This window comes from Heteronotia binoei, chromosome 3, assembly GCF_032191835.1.
Source record: "Heteronotia binoei isolate CCM8104 ecotype False Entrance Well chromosome 3, APGP_CSIRO_Hbin_v1, whole genome shotgun sequence".
In the NCBI taxonomy this organism is placed as follows: Eukaryota; Metazoa; Chordata; class Lepidosauria; order Squamata; family Gekkonidae; genus Heteronotia; species Heteronotia binoei.
In genome coordinates, this window is record NC_083225.1 from 82,469,665 (window position 1) to 82,482,137 (window position 12,473).

At 38.8% G+C, this 12,473-nt stretch overlaps 1 protein-coding gene across 2 annotated transcripts in view; it reads right to left on the bottom strand.

Moving 5' to 3' along the window:
- The window catches only part of DMD (dystrophin), a 1,885,017-nt gene that overhangs the window by 1,170,352 nt on the left and 702,192 nt on the right, over nt 1–12,473 (bottom strand). For both annotated transcript variants that reach the window (XM_060234097.1, XM_060234096.1), the window contains exons 16-17: nt 11,969–12,148; nt 7,484–7,659 (exon numbers count right to left, since the gene is read on the bottom strand). In XM_060234097.1, the coding sequence (XP_060090080.1) occupies nt 7,484–7,659; nt 11,969–12,148 (356 nt within the window). The remainder of the gene's footprint in view (nt 1–7,483; nt 7,660–11,968; nt 12,149–12,473) is intronic.

Genomic DNA, 12,473 nt, shown 5'->3' on the forward strand with positions numbered 1-12,473 from the left:
TTGGAGGTGGGCAAATGTTCCCATCTTCAAAAAGATGGAAAAGGAGGATCTGGGTAACTACCAACCTGGAAAAGTTTTAGAACAAATAATCAGTCAGTCAGTCTTTGAGCATTTAAAAAGGACAGCTGTGACTACTAAGAGCCAGCATGGGTTTCTCAAGAACAAGTCATGCCCGGCTAATCTTATCTCTTTTTTTGAGAAAGTTACTACTTTGCAGGATCAGGGGAATGCTGTAGACTTAGTTTATCTTGATTTTAGTAAGTTTTTTAATAAGGTTCCACGTAATATTCTTGTTGATGGTTGGTGAAATGTGGTTTGGATCCTATTACTGTTAGTTAGGGCTGTAACTGGTTGACAGATCACATCCAAAGAGTGCTTGTGAATGGTTCCTCGTCCTCTTGGAGACGAGTGACAAGTGGAGTGCCTCAAGGATCTGTCTTGGGACCTGTTTTGTTCAACATCTTTATAAATTATTTGGATGAAGGAATAGAGAGGATACATATTAAATTTACAGATGATACTAAACTGGGAGGGATGGTGACTGTAGCCATGAAATTAAAAGATGTTTGCTCCTTGGGAGGATAGCTATGGCAAACCTGGGCAGTATAATAAAAAGTAGAGACATCACCCTGCCAACAAAAGTCCGTATAGACAAAGCAATGGTATTCCCTGTAGTAATGTATGGCTGTGAAACCTGGACGATAAGGAAGGCCAAGTGCAGAAGAATAGATGCGTTTGAGATGTAGTGCTGGAGAAAACTCTTGAGAGTCCCTTGGACTGCAAGAAGATCAAATCAATCAGTCCTAAGGGAAATCAACCCAGACTGTTCACTGGAAGGTCAGATGCTGAAGCTGAAGCTCAAATACTTTGGCCACCAAATGAGAAGGGAGCACTCCCTGGAGAAGATCCTGATGCTAGGAAAGACAGAAGGCAAAAGAAGAAGGGGACGGCAAAAGATGAGATGGCTGGACAGTGTTACTGATGTAACAAACACGAATCTGAGCAGACTTCGGAAGATGGTGGAAGACAGGAGGTCCTGGGGTGACTTTGTCCATGGGGTCGCAAAGCGTTGGACTCGACTGTGCAACCGAACAACAAGTAAATATGGTAGAAGACAGAATCAGATATAGGATTGGCAGGCTGGAAAACTGGGCCAAAACAAATAAAATGAATTTAATGGGGATAAATGTAAAGTTCTGCATTTAGGTAGGAGAAATCCAATGCATAATTATAGGATGAGGGAGACTTGTCTCAGTATGTGTGGAAAGAATCTAGGGGACTTGTAATATGGTGACTGAAAAGGCAAATGCGACTTTGGGCTGTATCTACAGAAATATAGTGTCCAGATCACTTAAAGTGATGGTATCACTATACTCTGCTCATTAGACCTCACCTAGAGTATTGTGTTCAGTTTTGTGTTCAGGATATAGACAAGCTGGAAAGTGTCCAGAGGAGGGCAAGACAAGAACAGGAAGCCTGTTCCATTGAGGTGCTGCCCGAACTGTCAGGAAGTTCTTCCTTATGTTCCTTATGTTTAGGCAAAAACTCTTCTGATTTAATTTCAACCCATTAGTTATGGTCTGACCTTCTAGAGCACACAAAACAACTCCACACCAACCTCCTATATGACAGCCTTTCAGGTACCTGAAGATAGCAATCCTATCACCTCTTAGTTGTCTTCTCTCCAGGCTAACTATACCCAGCTCCTTCAGCCTTTCTTCATAAGATTGGAGACCATTATTATTAAATCAGAAGAGTTTTTGCCTAAACATAAGGAAGAACTTCCTGACAGTTTGGGCAGCACCTCAGTGAAACAGGCTTCCTTGGGAGGCAGTGGGCTCTCCTTTGGAACTTTCAAACAGAGGCTAGATGGCCATCTGACAGCAAAGCTGATTCTGGGAACTTAGGCAGATCATGAGAGGGAGGGCAGGAAGGGTTACAGCAGTGCTTATGGCCCTTTCTTACATGCTCAAGGAAAAGCTGATCACTACTTTGGGGTCAACAAGCAATTTTCTCCAGGCCAGTTTGTCAAGGGATTCTGGAGGTCCCTGCCAACTCTATGATTATGAAATAAAAGCACCTTCCTGTTGCTGACATTTTCTGATTATCCCAGATGGTGTGGCCTAACATGCTAATGTAATGAGTGTGTAACCTAATATGCTATGGAGTTTCCACTGGGCTTTCTCGACAAAAAGCTCTGGACCTATGCATTTACCTAGGGTGGTGAGCTGGGTGTGTTTGTGTGTGTGTGTGCCAGATTAGGCTCTCCCCACATAACTTCAAATAGAAAAAAACAATTATTTGCATTAATTTTGCTGGCCTAAATCATTCTCCCTCGGCGGAGCACTTCTTAAAAGTTGATAATTTTTTATGGCCCGTGAATGATGTTATAAGTATCCATATGGCCCTTGGCAGAAAAAAGGTTCCCCACCCTTGGAGTAGACACACCAATAGTGGCTTATTATTGAATAATTTCCAAAGTATACTATCAGAGAGTGTTATCATAATTTTGCGAAAAGTGAGAACTAGCAAGTACTTTTGTGGCAAGTATTGTGGCATAATATTGCTAGAAGACTACCAATATTATGAGATTTCATTCATGTGCTTCAGAACATGAATTCATCCAGCCTAAGCAAATAATTTAAAAGGCTGTTATAATTAGACACTATCTTGAGTTTCGGCTGTCAATAAAGCTGCTTATTTTTAAAGGGTGATATTGACCTAAAATGCACTAAATGTGAAGACACTAGATGGAGCAACTATCCTGCTTTTTAATATGTTTCACAAAAAAATACATATCCAGCTTCACATCCACAACGGCAGTCGGACAGTCTTACATATTGACATATCTTAGTATATTTTCAAAGTAATTTTCTTCAGGGTGCAAGAATTAAAAGTTAAATAATATCTTCTTCTGAAAGGTGAACTATTCAAAAATATCTTATAGTTTGTAAATATTAAGGGTAGTTTTTAGACAATGCATCACATATATGTTATGTTATAATGTATCACTCATAGGGGAAAAGGAAAAACAAACAAACAACATGGTGCTCCACTGGGAAACCTCTTGGATGCCCTGAAAGGGGAACTGAGATCTCACTACGCCAGCCTCATAAACGAAATGGTGGATGTGAGAAGCAATTTGGTCATGATCATTACATGGAGCTTTTGCAGAAACCCTGGAGACTGCTGATATTGTTTCTGCCTCTCATCAGTTCTAGTTTTTGTCTTGTGCTGTTCTTAGAGAGGAGAAAAAATAACATCCTGGGTAGCTTTATTTCAGCTTCTTGTCACCACCCACTTGGAGTGGTTTTTAGAATATAATGATGCACTGTCAGTCTAATGTGCAGTCATTTCCCTGTTCAGATGGTAGTACTTCCTCTAACATTTGAAAGGAAATTACACATGCTAACTTTAGGAGCTGTGTCTTGTCACTATAGCTAACATGTCTCCTCTGCACAAGTATTTTTTTGTATATTACCAAGAAGAGCTGGCAGCTGAACTCAGTTGTGCATTTGGTTGGTGATGCTCTAAAGCTGTTTTTAGCTTAATGGAACAGTATAAAACCTTATGCTGTGGCAGAAGGTAGGATCTTGGTTGAATCTACACAGGTGACTTATTTTAAAAAGTTAAAATCTGAGCAATCTTTAAAATCCACTGACACACTGAATATGGCCCGTGTATGAGCAACACGCGAACATACTTCAGCTCTCTCTTCCAATATACCAGGAGCAGATGCCAGGCATAAGACCATCATCTTGGTTCTGAAGCTCAAGTAACATTATATAAACTTCCACTTTTACATCCCATAGATTCCAATAACGCTAAGCTTTGGTTAAATGAGCTAATAAAAGGATTGAATGAAAATTTTAAAGGAGGCTAAACAAACTTTCCTGTTGAAATAAATGACAATCCAAAATGCTGAGCTTTGGCTGTATCAGTACTAGAGTTTTTAATGCTTTTCAACTATCTACAAGATCACAAATAGTCTTACCAAAATTATAGAAAAACGAAGTACTATTTTTATCATATACAAAATCTTACTATGAATAATGAGTAACAGACCATATGATATGGTTTAAGAGTCAGAGCATGCTATTGTAAAGTTAGTTGCTCTCTTAAGTGCCAGTTCTAGGTCCCAAGCCTAACTTGCTCTGACACTAGGAAGAATGAACTATTTTAGGAATGTTTCTCAGTAACACCCTAGATGCTCTCAGCATAGGCACACTGTGGCCAACATAGTATGAACAAAACTTTCCCTAAGCTTCGCATCCTCATTCTGAGGCCAGATATTCTACCTTTTTTTCCCCTTTTCCTTAAAGGAAAAAAAAAAATCACAATCCCATTCAGTTGTGTACTAAAATATACTGTCTAGGATTGTCTCCCTTCCCACTGAAGCCCACTGAGCCTATTAAAATTTCTCTGGAGGTTAGAGTCTTTTATGAACTGTATAAAAAGCAAACTGCTGGTTTGCAGAAATGTTGTTGCCCAGTACCCCAATGAAGTCACAAGACCACAGTATGGATTCAGCTACTTTATTCAAATCTGCTGGTTTATGTCATAAATTAATTATGCTAATGTTTAATTGAGGGTGGACTCTGCTAGGCAGCTTATCCATGTCTGGCTTTTCTGGCTCCAGATTCTGTGCAGAGAGGAGCCTAGCCCCTTCCCTGATGTGCAGTAATGCCACTACCAGGTTTTTGAAGATGAGGCTCAGCACCAAAAAAAATCACAATCCCATTCAGTTGTGTACTAAAATATACTGTCTAGGATTGTCTCCCTTCCCACTGAAGCCCACTGAGCCTATTAAAATTCCTCTGGAGGTTAGAGTCTTTTATGAACTGTATCACAAGCATCACCCAGCCAGTGATAATACGTTAACACATCCTCCACTATGCTCAATGTCCCAGGGTGTTCATCAGTGTCAGTGATCTCTCCCTATCCAGGAGCAACCCGCCCTAATCCCTGTCCAACTAGTTATGGACTAAAACATCAAAGACCAGGCCCAGTTAAGCTCTTAATACTACCAACCTGGACATCACAAAGCAGGCAAAAAAAAGCTCTACCCAACAGCCAATCAGGGAAGAATTGGTCAAAATTCCTGCAGGGTCCTGTGACCAGCTAATCCCATGATATTCTAAGGAGGGTGAGTGGATTGGTGACAAAACACTGTATCGTGAAGAATAGGCAGCAATAGATAGCTTTTCTTTCCTGACTTCATATTGGATAGTTGAATTCACTTCACAGCCAATCTAGCTTCATATTTCATTCAAAGAGGGCCTGGGGCAAATCAATTCCCATCTTATTAACCAGGAATGCCTCTTTGGCCAGGAATGCTAGCTTGACGTAGTGGTTAAGTGTGTGGACTCTTATCTGGGAGAACCGGGACTGTTTCCCCACTCCTCCAGTTACAGCTGCTGGAATGGACTTAGGTTAGCCATAGCTCTTGTAGGAGTTGTCCTTAAAAGGGCAACTGCTGTGAGAGCTCTGTCAGCTCCACCCACCTCACAGGGTGTCTGTTGGGGGTGGGGAGAAGATATAGGAGATTGTAAGCCACTCTGAGTCCAGATTCCAGAAACCGTTATTGGCAAAGCAATAAAATAAAAACAGTACAAATCAGCCTATATGACAACAAAAGGAGAAACAATCAAAGTACAACAATTTGTAACCTTAGGTGTAGTAATAGTAATAGGACAAAGTTATAAAAGTTTGGAACAGTATTCTCAAACATTACAGTAAGATATTGTTAAGCTTGAAAAGTACTGAGCCATAGAGTTTTGCAGGAAGGCAAGACCCAGGAAATGGGGGGAACGAGTCCCCTCAGCTCCAGCTTTTATTCGTTGTAAATCAATGTCCTGGATTCTCCTTTGACTTGTTCGGAATATATAGGTTTCATTGGAGTTAGCCAGGGACTCGGGAGTCTAAATCAAAACCTAAAAAGCTAATTTTCTCCCATATTAATTGGGATCATTTAGAAACATACGGATCAACAGGTAAAGCAGCGATAAGACTATTTGGAGGGGGTTGAAAATAAAGATGTAACCAATATTTAATGGCAGCAATCCAAACTCTAGATTCTATGGTATAAAGACCTAGCTCAGCACATAAGGTAAAATAACTAACCGAGTTGGGAATGCCAAGAATATGGTGCAGGAAGATTTCATTAACTTGTTCAACCTTTTTATTAAGGTCCTGAATCCATATGGGAACCCATACAATAACTGGGAGATTACTGTAGCCCGAAAGATCTGTAGAGCAGGCGGGGACAAATTGGTTACCTTTTTGATAGTGAAAATGAATTATAGCAGCCATCTTGTTCTTGGCCAAGCTAAAAGAATGCTCCTGATACATAGACCATTTTAGATTATAATGAAAGAGAATACCCAGGTATCTAAAAGATTTAACTTGTTCAATTTCTCTTCCATCAATCTTCCAGACAGAACTCTTCCATGATTTAGAAAATACCAAAATTAATAGATAAGGAGTTCTGGTTACAGAATGAAATAAATGCTAATAGAGAGTGCTTTAATCCTACTTTAGTAACAGAAAGAACTGCTGCATCATCTGCATATAATAAGATAAGAACCAAGGCTGAGTTTAATTTGGGAGCATGTCCATCAGTTGTGAAAGCAACGTCACCCCAGAGTCAGAAATGACTGGTGCTTGCACAGGGGACCTTTCCTTTCCTTTCCATCAGTTTTAGTCAAATAGGAGGGGAGATCTGAAAGGAACAAATTAAACAGAGAGGGGGCTAAAATGCAACCCTGCTTTACGCCCTTGGTCATAGGGATTTTTTGAGTCTTTGATTCAGAGAGAAGAGCGGGGTATAAATCTGCAGTCTTCTTCCCCTAATGCAGAGTATATATCTAACCATGTATTATTAATAAAGTGTGTATAGCAAACTCATAGGCCTGATTAACTGACTAAACTATTGAGTCAGCAAAAACTATACATTTATAATTGAGATAAGCCAATATAAGGCAATGTCTGGGAAAACACTGACCCCTCAAAAGTCCCTGCTACTTCTGCAAGTGCTGGGGGGGGGGGGGGGCGTTACGTAATGGGTATAATATTTTTATAACATTTTTTATAATTTTTTTAACATAATCAGTTAGTCTTGTGATATTCCCATGCTTTTCATGCGATCCCTGATTGGCATATAGCAAAGAAGACTCACTATCCTAGTTATTTTAAATAAGTGATAGAAGGTGTTGATTGAGGAAATGAACATGAGTGAACTAGCACAATCAAAAGGCAGTTTTTTGGGGATTTTCAGAGAACATTTTAGCCCACACCCACCCTTTTTCAAGCTCAGAAAGTTTCTCCATAAACATTCTGACCAGCCCTTAACTAGTTTTCCAGAGCACTGAAATAATCATACACTGAAAATGGTATGTTTAGTGATGATGTTAAATATTTTCACTTGCAATTCATCTTGATTAAAAATATCTCATGTGTTCACTTTTTTTTTTCTAATTCTCACCTTTTTCTAATTTCTGAATCCACAACAATTTGTCTCTTCTTATGGGGTGGAGGTGGTGGAAGCTCCTCTTTACCATGCTTAACCAGGATTTGTTCTCTTGTGGTCACCATAGTTACAGTTTCCATTACTGTTGTCTGTGTTAGTGATGTCTGAGAGGTAGCAACAGCTTGTGAAATCTGTGAGAAGTATTAAAACAGAGGTCACACATTGCTTGAAAGATTTTAATAAAGACTATTTGGAGTGGCAATAGAAAATAATGAGAAACTGTTCTTCCTTGATCATAGGTCGACTTTCAAAATAAAACAGCACTGTGCCTGAACTCAGACCAAATCGTTTTAGCTGACTCATGCTAGGAGAATAAGACATATGAAAAAGTTAATATCAAAATCAGGAGGAAACCTCCATAGAATATATGTATGGTGCTTTCTATATCAAATCAGGCAAACAAAACAAAAATCCTGAAGTTCAGTTTTGTGGATCAAATAAGAGAATGTGTGCAGCCATAATCTTTAGTTCAGAAACTAAATAATAAACCCAAGTGTCAACTTTGCTGCCACATACACCCAGAAAACACAGTCACAATCACTCAGGCTCATTCATTTGTTCATCTTCCAATATTATATATGCCATTAAATGCCAACAATGCCCTTCAGTTCTCTACATAGGGCAAATAGGACAAACCCTACGCCAAAGGATAAATGGACACAAATCTGACATCAGGAATTACAGAACTGAGAAACCTATTGCAGAACACTTTAAACTTCCTGAGCATTCAATGGGTGATCTCAAAGGAGCTATTTTACTGCAAAGGAACTTCAAGAACATAATGGAGAGAGAAATTGCTGAATTACAAATTATCATGAAACTTGGACCAAACACCTCCCCAGGACTGAACAGGGATATTGGTTTTTTATCTCAGGGATATTGGTTTTTTATCTCATTACATATGCTAAACCCACTCTCACTGAGTACAGCTGTGCATCCACAGTGTTCCAATGTATTTCTCTTTTAGAACAGTGTATCAGAATGTTGTTGTTTTTTTGGGTGTTGACATGCTCAAATGAGGGATGTGGGCTGTTTGTCTCACTACATATACTAACCCACCTTCCACTATACTTTAATGCACCCTGTTTTTCTAATGGCTAACTTATATTATTTCTCTTTTAGAACAGTGTATAAGAATATTTGGTTTTGTTTTTTTAATTGACATACTCAAATGGGGGATATTGGCTGTTTGTCTTATTGTATATACCCATCCTCCACTGTATTTTAATGTCTTCCTTGTTTTTCTAATGGCAAACTATAATGGATGTTATAACCTCTTGAGAAACCATGCCCTCTATTTAAACTAACAAAGCCAGAATGTTACCTAGAATTATGGCACTCCACACCTACAACAGCAGTCTGCCTTTTATCACCCTCCAGTGTTGTTTCAGCCTTGCTTTGTTCTAACACTAACAAACACAGATCCCTATTTGTGATTCTTTTAATCTGCTAAAAACATTCCAGTGATTCCACATACCAACTCACTGCCCAGTTATATTAAGGATTGCTGCTTGCCATTCCCATTTTGTCTGATGAAGTCTGCTTAAGAGCATATGAAAGCTTACATTCTGAATAAAACTTAGTTGGGCTTAAAGGTGCACTTGTTTACTGCTTTGTTCTATTGCTTCAGACCAACACGGCTGCCTCCTGGGATCTATCTGATATAAAAGCAGTCACTGCTTTTCACAACTATTAAATTTATTTTGCATGTGTCTCTAAAAATTTAGTTGTTGGACAACAGAAAACGTAACATCCATGATGGCACTGATGACTCTTTTTCCTGTACACCCAGGAGCATCATCATCTATAAGAACATAGTCAATCAGATTTATCTCAGCGGTATAGCATGGAATGGGTTCTTTCCACAGTCCTCATCCGTTTGAAATTGCTCCTAGTCTTGCCTGAAGCTCTTCTCTTTATAAATACAAATGTTTCAGTGAAGTTGATCCTGTGATGTTTCCTGGCAACCCCATGACTGCAATGCAACAGATTCAGGGCTAGTGTACACCAGCAGATCTGACATGATATAAATCACTGATTTTATAAGAGAAATGTTAGTGTGAACCAAGAAGTATAAGGAACACTTTAGAATAATTATACAAGTCTGTATTCTATCTTCTGCCACAAATGTGGGGGATCATTGACTGGCATACTGTTGGCATTAAGACAAAACAAATACAATTAAAATTGAGATGGAAAGACTTAAACACAGAAGACAAATAAATGACAGCCAAAAGGCAGCTGTTACAACCAGGGATGGGCATGAACCAGGAAAATGTGATATGATTCATAGTTGGTGGCCAAACTATGGACCAAACTGGGAGGTCTGTTTGTGAACCAAACTGGTTTATGTTTCATGGTCCTGAAAACACCATTAAAAGGGACCACAGTCCCTTCCAATAGGGCTTGCAAAAAACATGAAAAACAACTGAGCCACAGGAAGCAGTTTGTTCCTTGCCACTAACTGTTCGGCACTGTCTTGTGCACTGACTACACCTTGAAATGACTATTATCAAGCCTGGACCCTTTTTTGGAGATGCCAGGGATTGAATCTGGGACCTTCTGCTTCCCAAGCAGATGCTCTACAACTGAGCCATTGTCCCTCCCCATCCAGTTAAATTGCTTCCATTGAAACTTTAACTGTCTATATGAGCTACTGCACTAGCCCCTATTGATACTGTTGTTTTAATAATTGTTTTTATGTTTTATTGCTGTTTTATCTTGTTGTCATTGTTTGACCCCAACCTGTGAGCCGCCCTGAGCCTGCCTTTGGTGGGGAGGGCAGGATATAAATAAAATAAAATAAATAAAATAAAATAAAAATACAGTTTTTAAATTCAAGATGCATTTTGCTCCTAGAAAGATACTGAATGTGTATGAGGGGAGTATTCAGGGCTTTCATTGCTTCATTGTGTGCCTTCTGCTGTCCTTTTGACCTGAAGTGGTTGACCTTTTCACCTCTTCCTCCAACCACTGTGACATTTTTACCCGCAGACTTGAAAAAAGTAGCTTATTTCCCAACCTCACAGAAGGAATGAAAAAGATCAGGAGGGTGGGCAGAAATGCATAAAAGTCTCAGAGGAAAACTGAAAGGTTTAGCTGTCTCCAGCCAGATAGCAAAAATTAAGATACATGTGCTAAAATAGCACATAATGCAGGAACTTCCAATTTTCTTTCAAGTACTGGATATATTTTCAATTTTGCTTGTACAAAACTAAGGGATTTATAATTTTTAAATTCCATAAATATGTAAACTATTGCAATTTTATATACTAAGTTAAGTTATAATTGATACATTTTATGTTTTCAAAGTAGTAAAATTAATTTAGGACAGTAAGTATTGCATATATTTCAATCCCCCCATTTTTTTTCCAGAAAAAAACATTTTTTCTTTTTTAAAATATATATTTTATTGAGAATTGTTTGAAAAACTTTTCCCCCCAAGGATTCAGAATTTCTGAAAATTTTACACCTCTACTCACACCTCTGAATCGTGATTTTAAAAAAAAATTTTTTTAAAAAACCCCTCTTTATCCCAAGAAAAACACAAAGATATTCTGCTGGATCAGGTTTATGGCCAATCTATTCCAATTCCTGTTCCCACAGTGGTCAAGCATATACCCCAATAAGACCACTGTTGGACACAGAGCCAAAACCACTACCAGCTGCAGTTGCCCCTCCCCCCCAACCATGCATTCAGAGGTATATGGCTTCTATTTCTGTTATAGTGGTTAACAGACATTGATAGATTCACCCTTCACCTTTTTCTAAACTAAAACACACACACACACACTCTTCAATGCTTCCTCATTCAGAAGGTACTGCATCATGTGGTTGCACTTTACTTAGCTTTATGAGATGGGGCACCGGAACTGCTCACAGTATTCTAAATAGAGCCATACAAAGGCATGATGATACTTGTGAATTCATTTTCAGTTACTTTGTGATGAAGGGAGCTTTCTCTAATGCTCATAACTCTTAAAACTTGTTGGTCTGAAGGAACTACTGGACTCAAATCTAGCTGTCTGACTGCAGACCAATGTGGCTATCCTCTGAAACAGTCCCTTTCCTTATAATCTTGGACATAGAATCTCACTTTTTCACTGCTGTTGAACACATAGTTGATTCATCTATATACAGTGCCCCAAAAGCCATTTCCTGGTTAACCACCGACAATTCCAACATCATCAGTACACATACAAAATTGTTATTTTGCCCACTATGAGACTCAAAACTCCTTTCATTAAAAGGGAACTTTGACTCTTGAAAGCTTACATCATGAAAATCTTGTTGGTTTTTAAAGTGCTATTGGACTTAGACCTTCTACTGAACACATACTGCTACCCATACGAAATTATTTGCACTGAAATTTCATTTGTCACTTTGTTATTAATTGATCCAATTTTATAATAAACATAAAGAGTAATAATTATGGCAAACCTGCTTAGAACTGTTCTCCAGCTTCTGTGCCAGGTTCTCCCACCACTGGGCAACATTTTGCAACCAACCTTCCAGCTTCTGAGACAATGCTTTATTTTTCACAGATGAAAGGAGGTCCTGGCTGAGTATGTTCAGCTTATCCATCAACTGTCTCTTGATCTCTAGTTCTCCTTTCAAGATCTGTTAAAACCAAAGAAGTTATCCAGACAACATATTATTAGTTCTCTTTGGTAAAGAGAACGATGCCTCTTAAAATAAGGAAAATCTAGTAAAATCATTTTTGGCTCCTAAAGAATTTGCAATTTACCTTGATGTCAGTCTTGGAGCTACAAGACTGAAATTCATGACAAAATTTGAATTTCAGCACACCCTGACAGAGTCAGACAAACTGTTGAAGATATACTTTTACATATTGTGAGTATCTGTTGCATCTTAAAGGTTAGGCAGTGCCTCTTGAAGACCTCAGGCTAGAGAGGAGAAGGGGTTAACAGCATCCTAGATCTTC